This window comes from Zosterops lateralis (assembly GCF_965231275.1).
Source record: "Zosterops lateralis genome assembly, chromosome: 1".
NCBI lineage: Eukaryota > Metazoa > Chordata > Aves > Passeriformes > Zosteropidae > Zosterops > Zosterops lateralis.
The window spans coordinates 133,178,745-133,191,635 of NC_139762.1; the positions used below are offsets into that span (position 1 = coordinate 133,178,745).

General features: G+C 47.8%; 1 protein-coding gene across 3 annotated transcripts in view; it reads left to right on the top strand.

Annotated features, from left to right (window-relative positions):
- The window catches only part of RIMS2 (regulating synaptic membrane exocytosis 2), a gene marked incomplete at its 5' end in the record, with an annotated part of 477,503 nt that overhangs the window by 240,233 nt on the left and 224,379 nt on the right, over nucleotides 1-12,891 (top strand). For all 3 annotated transcript variants that reach the window (XM_083865898.1, XM_083865900.1, XM_083865899.1), the window contains one exon: nucleotides 11,379-11,587. In XM_083865898.1, coding sequence (XP_083722024.1) covers nucleotides 11,379-11,587 — 209 coding nt within the window. The remainder of the gene's footprint in view (nucleotides 1-11,378; nucleotides 11,588-12,891) is intronic.

Genomic DNA, 12,891 nt, shown 5'->3' on the forward strand with positions numbered 1-12,891 from the left:
GAGTAATTTTTTTGCAAAATAACTGAATCTAATCTTGGACATGTACAGTTTGTGAATGCAACATACAGTAATATATGGATAAGTGGACTTGGAGTAAGCAGAAATCAGTTACACTAGCAGATGAGCCTGGGACCAATGCTTAAAGGCCCCAGGCAATTTGTGAAACAGGCACTATGTAGGCTGGAACTCTTGGTATCTTCTGAATATCTCTAAATGCATATTTATGAGTAAGGGCTAGATCTTTATGAGCTCACTGATGATTTCACTCAGTACCCCTTGAAGCAATGTCTGGAGGCAAAAGTAGCGCTGGAAATTCCATTGCTGAAGTACCTTCAGCAAAATGTTACTAGCTTTCAAAAGAGTATTTCTTTTGCCTTTAGCAGGATAGCCACACTTTTATCTGTAATACAGGCAAGATGTTAACATTCATGGCAAAGCAGTTTTGGTAAGAATTTCTCATTTTTAAATGTTATCTTCCTTTCAAGAATCAGGAAACATAGTGAATACAGACTATTTATTATTTAGAAAATATGAATGAATTGAGTCCTCAAGATAATTTTATGAAGTTACTTTATCACTGTTTTTATGAAAGAAAAGGCTATTTAATGTGCTACAAGATTTCTGCATTGTGTAAGGTGCCGCCGTGCGCTTGCCCTGGTTGGCTAGCCCTGAGCGCACGTGACAGTACACCTGCTGATTGGGGTCCTCCACCTAGGCCTGTACTGTGAGCTACAGCAAGGGAGCCGATGCTAAGAAAGAGAAGGACTCTCAAGGAGCTTGGGGTAGGAGAAGTTTATTCCTGCCCGGGCACTCCAGAGGGAGCCTCGAGCAGCCAAATGCACCGGCTTAAATATGGAACTTGGTGGGTGTGGGGAAAGCGCAGGACAACCAATAAGCAGGAACCAGGGAGTGGCAAGGATATGGGGTGACCCACTCAGGAATGACCAGGGAAAAGGCAGGAAGGAACCCAGCCAATCCCTAGGCCCAGGCCTCAGGGAGATTGGCATGGGGGGGTAAGGGTGATGGACAGGGCCTGTGGCGGGAAGGACGGGCCAATCAGGGATTGTCTCTGGGGAGGGTAGGCAGAGGGTTATATAACTTAGGAGGTAAACAACAAGATGGAGTCTGGGGAACAAGGCCAGGGGAGCCATCTTGGGGTGAACAAAACTGGGGTACATCAAACCAAAATGTACATAAACATCAACCAATGTACATAAAACATTAACAAACCCCAACATCTCCCCCTTTTTCTTTAATTAAAGAAAGAGCGAGAGCTCTTAACAGTCCTTTATAAGACAGTCTCTTCGTCCAGAGGTGCCGACCGAAACTCATCAAGTTGGCGGAGGGCATCCTCTAGCTCCTGGAGCTCTATTTCCACTTGAGGATTCTCTTCGAGATGGTTCACCGTGGGGGAGGTGCTGTCTGAAATCAGTCTCAAAAGCATTCTCTTGATAACGGCAAACGCAATTGAGACGACAACTAAAACTAAAACAACAGTCAAACAAGTCTGAATAATTGAACCGGACCAAGAGGAAGAAGGGACTCCCCATTTATCTAGCAAATTTCCTAGCCAGCCTCCAGTCTCTCTCTTGATGTCCCCGACCATATCTCTGATTTTGACTATTGATTTATGAATGTCCTCCGCCTTGCTCGAGAGGTTGAAACAACACAACCCCTCGAACTCTTCACATGTATGTTGGTGAAGTAGCAGGAGATAGTCAATGGCCGCCCTGTTTTGCAGGGTGGCCTGCCTCGTTATTTTCTCCTCTGCTAGGAGGTCCGATAGGGCGTTAGACGTCAAATTCGCTTGCTTAGCCACCCAGCATTCTAATTCGGCTAGTTCTCCCATATTTTTTGCTATTGAGACCCAGGGCAGAAAAATCGTAACGGCCGTAGCCTTGGCCCTGGACCAATGCAAGATCTCCGATTCGCAATCAGGGTGGAGGTTCGCCAGGCCTCTCCTTTTGATTGGTGAGTGCTGAGTAGAATTTTTCTTAATCCAATGGATAATTTGGGTTTTGTTGGGGGTAAACAGCCCTAACCGCCCGAGAGTACAAGGGCCTCCGAACACAAGAGAGGGGATGCCGCTGTAAGCCCTATCACCGCAAATCAAGAACGTTTTAGGGGGAAGAGCAAGGGGTTGGGTGCTGGTGATTGTCGCTACATGGGCCAGGGCAGAGCACCACCTGCTGGCCCAGTAGTTATCTGACACTTGCCTAATTTCTCAGTAATGCTTTCTGACATTGGCCGCAGGCTGGAAGAAAAAGTGGATGCAGAAAGTGGCGGGGGAAGACCCCAGGAGATCCAGCTCCTGGGGCTCTTGGGTAACTACGGGGAGGTGGGAGGTCCACTCCTTCCAGAGCGCCAAAGGGTTTTTGATTAGGTGAGAATCATGACCAATTTCTTTCCAATGATTAACTTGGATGGGCTTACGATTATAACTCGCCTTAAATCTCAAGAGCTGAGGGGGGAACTCACTCTCGATGGATGGGATCCCCACGAGGCACGATGACAGGGGGTCTCCTGCTGAGGCGGAGGACAGACAGATATGGTCTTGCTTGAGAGACTTTGCCAATGTTCTCCACACATTTGCCTTTGGCTGTGGGACCATCCAGGTGGTTACTCGTCCCACGAGGCTGACTAGGAGCATCACCCAGATGACGACGGCGATGCTTGGGAGCCTTCCTCTGGCGCTGGAATGGGTGGTCCGGTCCGTGGCTTCCCTGGGGGAAGAACTTAAGGACATACATTTTTAATCAACAAAAAGCCACTCCAAGGTTCCTGGTTCAGGGTCAACAACTGTAACTGAAAAGGGAAAGGAGTCTCTCTCTTCTCCCTCGGGGGGAAACATCCAGGAAGGCAGAGTGACCGCTGCTACAACTTCTGCCTCCTTTGCCGGGTTGTTTTTCTGCTTGCTGCCCTCTACCCCGGACTTCTTTCTCCTCCTCCAGGAGGCCACGGTAACCTGAGCCGGATCGGAACCCTTTTTGGAGGGTTTGGGAACGTAAGGCCTCACATTGCGGGATGGGACCCACCGAAGTCCGGTGTCAGTGGAGACGCAGGCGTACCCGCGTCCCCAGGTAACTAAATCGTGAGGTCCTAACGTCCTCAAAGTCTCCGGGTCCCTGACGAGGACTTTTGGCCTTTCGTGGGGCGCTAACTGTGCGCTCCCTCAAAAGTGCCTCGTCACTGGCGGGTTCATGGTCTCGAAGGAGCAGTTTAAAAATTTGATCGTGAAAAGGGCACGGGACAACCTGATGGACGGTGGTTCATTTTTTAGGATGCTGTTCTGCTGGCTGAGGACCCTCTTGATGTTTTGATGGGTCCTCTCCACAATTGCTTGGCCCGTTGGGGAATAAGGGATGCCGGTCTTATGTCTTATTCCCCACTGCTGCAGGAAGTTACAGAACTCTCTGGACGTGTACGCTGGGCCGTTATCAGTCTTCAGAGACTTGGGGATGCCCATGAAGGAGAAAGCGTGTATCAGATGCCGAATGGCATCCGCCGATTTCTCCCCTGTGTGGGCAGAGGCGTACACTGCTCCTGAAAAGGTGTCCACCGTGATGTGCACAAACTTTTGCCTCCCGAAGGGGGCAAAGTGTGTGACGTCAGTCTGCCACACCTCGCAGCTCGATAGCCCCCGGGGGTTAACCCCAGTCGCCATCGAGGGGACCGAACTCCGGTGACATGTGGGACATGAGGCCACAATTGCCTTGGCCTGATCACGGGTGAGGTGAAACTCCCGGACCAAGCCTGGGGCATTCTGGTGATGGAGTTGGTGGCTGAGCTTTGCCTGCTCAAAGGTGTTTGGCAAGGGAGTCACCTCCACAGGGGCAGCAAGGGCATCTGCCCTCCTGTTTCCCTCGGCAATGACTCCTGGCAGGTCCGTGTGTGATCTGATGTGCATCACATAAAATGGCTGCTTTCGGTGGGAGATCAGTTTCACAAGTTTCGAAAGCAGCTCGAACAAGGCAAGGTTGTCTACCTCCTGCAGAATGGAGTTCTCCGCTCTGGACACTACTCCGGCTACATATGCCGAATCCGTTACTAAATTTATGGGTTCAGAGAACCTCTCAAATGCCCTGACGACTGCGGCCAACTCAGCAACTTGAGGCGATCCTTTCACCTCAGCAACATCTGACTCCCACTGCTGAGTTTCTGGATTCCTCCAAGTCATGACTGACTTGTGAGTCCTCCCGGACGCGTCCGTAAAAATGGTCAAGGTGTCAAGGGGCTTCTTACTCTGAATCGATTTAAGCTCCAATTGAAATGTGGAGTCCGAATTAAAAATTTTGTGGGCAGGCCGAGTTATTGAAATTTGCCCAGAGTAGCTATCCAGCGCGAATTGGAGTGACTCGTTCTCCATGAGGAGGTGTTCCAACATTGCCTTCGTAATTTGGCCCGAAGACAACCTAATTGGGATGTGAATGCACTCAAAATCACAGCCGGCTAGGTCCCGAATTCGGAGCCTAGCCTTCCGGATAAGGTCAGCCATCAACTCTTGCGGCCTTGTCATCCGTTTGGACCTGTGATGGCTTAAGAAGACCCACTCGATAACGAGGAGCGGATCATTGCCATCACGGTCCCTCTTAGGGAGCTTCCGGATGACATCGTCCCATTGGAATATCATCCCCTGGAGGTGAGGCAGCCTTCCGAAGATAACGAATCGGAAGGGCAGGTCAGGTCTGCACCTGTGGGCCTGCCTGGTGGACATTGCCTCCTGAACCTTTTCCAGAGCCTGTTTCGCCTCTGGGGTGAGCGACCTAGGGGAACTGAGCCCCTCTTCTCCCCCTTTCAGTAAACTGAAAAGGGGGGCTAGGTCCTCGGTAGAGAGACCCAGCCAAGGCCTCACCCAATTTAACGTCCCACACAGCTGTTGGACGTCCGCCAATGTCTCAATTTGGGTTCTTATTTCCAATTGTTGCGGCACAATGGTCCGCTGACTGATGACAAGTCCCAGGTACTTCCAGGGTGGCATCTTTTGAATCTTATTTTCCTGTAACTCGAACCCTGCAGCAGCCAGTGAAGCCACTGTAAGGTCAAGCACGTGGGCCAGCAGGTCGTCGGTGGGAGCGCACACCAAGACGTCATCCATGTAGTGATGAATGACGGCTTGGTGCGTGGTTGCACGCACAGGGGCGAGCAAGGAAGAGACATACCACTGGCAAATCACTGGAGAGTTCTTCATTCCTTGGGGTAAAACCCGCCAGTGGTACCTCTTCCTTGGGGCTTCCCGGTTGATGGTAGGAACCGAGAAGGCGAAGCGTGGAGCATCGTCCGGATGCAGCGGAATTTGAAAGAAACAGTCTTTGATATCTATCACGGCCAATTTCCAATTTTGGGGGAGCATGGTCGGGGAAGGCATCTCCGGTTGAAGTGACCCCATGTCTTCAATAACTTCATTAATTTTTCTGAGGTCATGGAGGAGCCGCCATCTGGTCTTGTCGGATTTTTGTATGACAAAGACCGGGGAGTTCCACGGGGAGGTGGACTCCACTATGTGCCCTTTACTCAGCTGCTCTTCCACGAGCTCATTGAGCGCCTTTAATTTCTGATGTGACAGTGGCCATTGCTCTACCCAGACTGGTTCGTTCGACAGCCAATTCAGCTTCAAGGTAGGGCGCTCGTTGATGGCCACCGTATTAACTCTGGGGGGGTCGGGAAAGCCAATTGTGACCCCCCACTGCTGCATGAGGTCCCTTCCCCACAGGGGTGTCTCATAATTCAAAACAAACGGGCGTAAGGAAGCCAATTGCCCGTTTGGCCCCTCAATTTGAACCATGTCCTTAGATTGTTTAGCCAATTGAAGCCCGCCTACACCTGAGACGTGCTTTCCCACGCTCTGCAATTCCCAATGTGACGGCCACAAACTCTCCGGTATGACTGTCACATCCGCCCCCGTGTCCCAGACCCCTTTGATGTTTCTGGTGTCCCCACCCACACTGATCTTGCACGTGTCGGTCGGTTTTTGACGCGTGATCTGCCTTACCGAGAGGACGCTCGGTTGTTCCTCTTCACAACAGCTCATCCCCGTCGTCTCTTTTTCGTCCCCTTCTTCTTGACACACGGCTAGGAGGGGTTCTGGGATGAGCTGTGCGATTATCTGTCCCCTCGGCAGAAATGTGGGTGGGTGTTCTGTGTGCAACCACAACTCAAACCTCCCGGGGTCGGTGGTGATGACCCCGGGGTCTATGTGTATGTCTAGAGGTGTGTATTTACAGTCTCCCACCACGACATATTTGCATCCTATCTCGTCCCATGTGCCCCTGTCCTTCGAGACCACGACTGTATGCCAATCGCGATCCCGCAAGTGAAGAGGCTGCGCCAATTTGAGCCTAAAGGGCTCATACCTGGAGTCAGTCGTCAGGGTTCCTTCGGGTTCCCGGACGAAGATCTTATCTTCTGGCCTGGCGTCCTGGAGAGGAGGTGTCACGGTCTCAGTAGGTGGAAGTGTCAAGTCCGGTTCTTTAGTCACGTCAGGTTCTTGGGTCACGTTAAACGCAACCATGTCTCTGTGAAGGGCAGAAGCAGAAAAATCATTATTTCTTTCCCCGGCAGTGTTGCCCTCCCTATTTTTGTCCACACGCCGGGGGGCGCCGCGCTCCTCCTCTAGTTTTTTGAGGAGGGTTGTCCCCCTTTCCCGCCTCCCCCCTTTTTCAAAAATGTTTGGAATTCCGCTCTTCTGGGACATAGGCTCGACCAATGGCCTTTCTGGCCACACAGAAAACACGGACGGTCCATGGGTGGTTTCTTAGGCGTTCTGGGTGTCTTCGGCTCTTCTTTCTGTGAGACAATGGCGACTTTCGGGGCTCCTGATCTTCTCGGCAGGGTTCGAGTCTTCCCAGCAGCGACTCTGGCGCTGACGGCTTTCAGCATCTCATCAAGGGTGGGCTGTTCCACAGGCGCCTTCGGGATTCGAAGGATGGCCTCTCGACATTCCTCGTTTGCGTTCTTCAACGCCATCTCTTCGAGGATGTCTTCCCTCACGCCCACCCTGTTGACCTGCTGGTCAATTGCTGCCGTCAGCCGCTCAACGAATGCTACGAACGACTCTGCTGGACCCTGTAAAATCTCGGAATAAGATTGTAGAGGCCCCGCAGGCCGCATTTCACAAAAAGCTTGAACAGCCTTTTCCCTAATCACCGTCAACACCCCCTCAGGTATGTTCTCCGCCTGGTCTGAAGCACTTTTCCAATCACCCTCCCCCATCAGGTGTTCGAGTGTGATGGGGTCCCCACCGTTGTCCGTGGCAGTTATAGGATCTCGCAACAGGCTAGGGAGTGATCGTCCAAGCAGGTCTTTCCAAGTGCCTTGCCAGAGCTTATACTCTGTTTTGTTATTCAGGCACCGAAAGAGCTGCTTCAGGTCGTATGGGACGACCACATGCCCTGCAAGCGTAGATTCCAACATTCCCTGGAAGTACGGACTTTCCCGTCCGTACTCCTTCAGGGTCTTCATAAGATCCTTTATTGCCGCCTGCGGAAACGGTCTCCAAGTGGCTGCCCCACCGCGGCCGCGATATGTAACGGGGGCGACCGTGGGAAGACCACTTGGACTGGGGCTTCCGGTTTCCAGGCCTTCCCCTTCTGGACTCCAACCGTGGGAACCGGAAGGGTAGGCGTGGGAACCGGAAGAGGGGCGGGACCAGGCGGTGGGAGGCGCAGAGGGAAGGGGCGTGTCTTCCGTGGGCGTGGAATGGGCAGAGTAGGAGGGCGGGGGAATGGGAGGAGAAAGAGGAGGAAACTCCCTCTGGGAAAGGGGAGGAGTATCTAAAAAGGGGTTGGTATTACTTGATGACGCCCTGAGGGCGGGGAAACAGGAATGGGAGGGGAAAAAAGAGGAGAGGGAGGACGAACGGGCAAGGCGCCCGTCGCCATTTTGTGGAAAGGGGTTCAGGGCGCCATTTTGAATACCGGGGGACTCGGATTCAGCAAAGGAAAACCGGACACGGGGTTTGCAACTAGGGGACATTTGGGGAAGGAAAGATCTCATCGCAGGCAGGGTACACCTGCTCTGAGAATCCTGAGCTGTCTGGCCAGGACGGCTCAGGCGGGGGGATTTGCCGTCCCTCAAGGGGCCGGGGCTAGAGGACCCCTTGAGGATTCCTGGCCGGGGAGAGGGAGGACGGGCAGGAGGGTTAGGACGGGAAGAACACAAACTTGAAAGCGAACCTCGGGAGCTCCCTTTCTGCATTCCCTCAAGGTTTAAACACACAGCTCGTAGCTGTCGGGCCCAATAAAGAAATTTTAAAGCATTTTTGTCGCCCGATTTGGCCAGATTTGCAAATTTTACGTACACCGCCGCCCAAAATACAGCGGTGTCAACTGATCGGGCAACCGTTTTTGGGAAATGCAGGAAGAGAAATCGAATAAATTTATTCAAGTCTCCCTTAGAAAACTTAAAATTCACAACAACTAACAAACCCTTAACCTTGGAACGCACTTCTCTTTGAGGGACACTCAGCCTTGCACCCATGGCTGTTGATGTTAAAATGTGTCCGCACACACCCGACAAGCCTCAAAACAAAGTAAACACAAAAACCGACACCTTCCGCACAAAAACCGGCCAGGCCACGAACCTCGGAACCGGGGCGGGTTCAACAAAAGACCAAAGTTCCAGCACAACACAACCGAAACAACGAAAATCCAACTTAAAAATGAAAAACCCTTAGAATCCAGACCCGAGAGCGGTAAAGAAAAGAACCCAGAACCAGCGGGCTCCCCCTCCACCCCCCCCGGGGGCTGCGCAGCCTGGGAATCTCGGGTCGCCCTGAGACTCCCTCCCCTGTGTGGAAAGGGCTCCCTCCCCCTTGGAGGCAGTTCCCTTCCCTCCCTCGGGCAAGCTCCCCCCCGAAACCCCCTCCCTTCTGGAGCGCAAGGTTTTCGGGTATACTTACCCGTCCAAGGGTCTTCGGGATAATGAGGCTTGAGGATGGACCGGCTCCGAAGAGGACTCTCTGGTGCGGAGAGCTGCCCTCTTCGTCCTTCCGGAGCGCTCTGCCTTCGCAGCTGCTCTACGGAAGGCGCACAAAGCGCAAACAGCCAAAACTGTAATCCAACAAACTCGATAGTTCGTTTGTTGCGTCCTGCGCCGCTGCAGGAATCACGTACAGACGCTGAGGGGCCCCATGTTGGGCGCCACCCCTGCCGCCGTGCGCTTGCCCTGGTTGGCTAGCCCTGAGCGCACGTGACAGTACACCTGCTGATTGGGGTCCTCCACCTAGGCCTGTACTGTGAGCTACAGCAAGGGAGCCGATGCTAAGAAAGAGAAGGACTCTCAAAGAGCTTGGGGTAGGAGAAGTTTATTCCTGCCCGGGCACTCCAGAGAGAGCCTCGAGCAGCCAAATGCACCGGCTTAAATATGGAACTTGGTGGGTGTGGGGAAAGCGCAGGACAACCAATAAGCAGGAACCAGGGAGTGGCAAGGATATGGGGTGACCCACTCAGGAATGACCAGGGAAAAGGCAGGAAGGAACCCAGCCAATCCCTAGGCCCAGGCGTCAGGGAGATTGGCATGGGGGGGTAAGGGTGATGGACAGGGCCTGTGGCGGGAAGGACGGGCCAATCAGGGATTGTCTCCGGGGAGGGTAGGCAGAGGGTTATATAACTTAGGAGGTAAACAACAAGATGGAGTCTGGGGAACAAGGCCAGGGGAGCCATCTTGGGGTGAACAAAACCAGGGTACATCAAACCAAAATGTACATAAACATCAACCAATGTACATAAAACATTAACAAACCCCAACAGTAAGGGACTAAGTTCAAAGTACCTTTTTGAAAACAAAGCCATTGTATTTTGAATATTTCCTTCTTTAAACTGAAAATGAGAAATTTTTTTTTCCATACAGCATATGCAACTCTCTATTTTAGGAGGAATCAAGTGAAAAAGTTGTATTTCTCATTGTACATATACAATACACTAGGTTGGACTTGATGATCTCGAAGGTCTTTTCCAACCTAGTTAAGAGGTTGTGATACCTCTCCAAGGAGAATATTTTACTTTACTAAAGCCTCTATTAGTTTTTTGTAGTTTTATGGGGCTGTAACTTCACAACCTCTCTGTAAAGTTCTCTGGACAAGTGTTAAGGCAGTGCTAAGACTTGTTAGTTACATTTCACCACCCCACTGATGTAGTTGCAGAGGAATAGGCTGAGCAATGTTAAAGCAGGATCTGAAGTAACAGAAATAGAAAAATGCTTTTTGAGGTCTGTATTAAAAAATCTTGAACTACTTTAGTTTGGATAAATTTGATGGAAAATTAAACGTTTTTTCTCTTCATATAGTAATATAAAAAATTATGTAGCATACAGTAACAAAATATTTTTTATGTAACAACGGTGAGGGGGAAAAAAGAGAGGAACACAATAGGGCAGAATTATGTGGGCATAATTTACAGTTTAAAATACCTACATAAAAGAGAATGTTTTATTAAAATACATGAGTCATTCCCTAATTCTTTGGACAGCAGCATTAATTTAGATATCTTCTTAAACTGTTTTTCAAGCCTTTCTTTGTACCATGTATCTGCCATGGAGGTTAAATTCTGACTCTATGAAATATTTATATGTTTTGTCAGAACCCTAAACACTCCTATTTGTGGGGTACCTGTACTTACTAGAATTCATCCTTACATTTAACCAGTAGACAAAGCAATGTAAATATGCTTTTTATTCTCAATAGAGTTTCTAGATTTTTTTTCATTTAGCCTTCCTTAAAACATCATCTACTGCAAAGTGAACACAGAGCTCCATTGTTTTAAGTATTTTATTGATATGATTAGAATAAATACTAATTTGTGTTAGAAAAGCAAAGAAATATGTTCCTTAAGACATTCTGTATTCAAATGCTTTCCCTTCTGTATATTCTGTTAGAAATACAATTTGCCTTTTCATTTCATTTACTGTAAATAGTTTTATAGGACAGTTAATAAATCTGGCACAATGATGCTTTGGACTGTACATAATTTTATGCACACATAGACACACACAAATATATCTCCTTCCTCACTTCTTTTCATATTCAATGTACTCTATTGTTGGAGCCTTAACTTTTTCTTGGAAGCCCTTTGCAAGCCCTGCTGGCAGAGGTTATGAATCAGATAGGATAACCAGAAGTCTTTACAATTTTACTGTATCTTTGTTTGTCCTTTCTTTCACCTTTCCTTTACTGCACTATCTTGTCTGTCTGATTCTCACAGGAGACATGGATTACAACTGGTTGGACCATACGTCTTGGCATAGCAGTGAGGCATCCCCAATGTCTTTGGTGAGACATGTGGAGCCTTACCATTTAGTTTCCTTTACCATTTTACATTTCCTTGGTTTTATTTACACCTTTGCATGTTTTCTTTTTTGTATCCTTTTTTATCCCACACCTATAGGGGACAGTCAAAGGGGAAAAAGAAAAACTAGTGAGCAGGCAGTTTTGTCGGATTCTAACACCTTATCCGAGAGGCAAAAGAAAATGGTGTGCTTTGGTGGCCACTCTTTGGAAGAGGATTTGGAATGGTCTGAGCCTCAGATAAAAGACTCTGGGGTAGATACATGCAGTAGCACCACTCTAAACGAGGAACATAGCCATAGTGAGAAGGTACTGAGATTATGGAGCCTGCATTTTAACCTGCTCATTTGGTCTTTGTTTGCTCTCTGTCACTCATTGAAATAGTGCATAAAATAAAAGATAGGGTGTTTCTAGAGACAATGTAGCATTTCTTAAGGTGCAGAAAAGAAAAACAAATGAAAAGTCTTTGCATGCTTGCAGCTTTTACTGTTTGGCAGCCTAAGAAAAAAATCGAGAGGCATAAAGGAATGTTGTTCTTATGGTTGCAAATTAGCATACCATGATATTACCTTAAAGAATAAAGTAATTAACAATAAGCATTCTACCAATTGGCTTATTTGATTTACTATTTCCAAACTCCTGGGGCTGAAATTAAATTAATAGTTTAAACCCCAGGTGAAAAAGGGAGAAAATTGGGTCTCTCTCCACAGAAAAGTTGTTTTTCTTTTTTCCCTTTCACTGTCATGGTTGTTCATTTGTTTTGTTGCCACGCAATTTTTGTGCAGTACTGTGCAGACTTAAAGGCTTTGCCATCTGCTTTGGTATTTTTATTTTTGCTTTCTGTTTGGTGGAGATTATGATAAATCTTTTTAGAGTTATTAGTTGCAATGGGAGCAGATTTATCTGTGCCTGCTAATTTTGCATGAAATAGAGCATGAAATAATATTTTTCCATGAAAAAGTACTATGATTACACAAAAGAAAATCTTAACAATTCATTAATTAGGCAAATAGACAAGTATAACTGTGCCCAGGTTTAGTAATGGAATAATAGCGCTCACTGTAACTGTGCTTCAGATGTGAATTAATGATTCCAAAACAGAAACAGAATATTAAAATGAAGTAATGAATATACCTTTTAATAGTATTTTAAACTTTTAATCTACTACTACTTATAGAAAATAAAACACTTAAAATACTTGTTGATGTTGGACAAAAATTGAAATATTGGAAGTAGTGGAAAAATTCAACATTTCTTATATCAAACTTTCAGTCTGAGTTAAACTTCTCCTATATTACTCTTATACTAGTCTTTTAGCAACGTTTTTCTCAGTACTCCAGTGTGACTGTCATTGTGTATGGATAGCTACGTGTAGTTGTCTATACCTGTCAAATCAAAATTGAAAGATCATACTAGATATTTACAAATTGGATTTAGTAAAATAGGTAATGTTGTTAAACATTAGACATCCATTTTGATGAACAATATGTTCAAATAAATATTTTCCAGCACAGTTTTCTGTCTTTCTTTACATTAAATATTAGTGTAATCATAGTACTTTCATAGCATCTTTAAAGTATATCAGCAAATGAAAAGTATTACTGAAATATTTT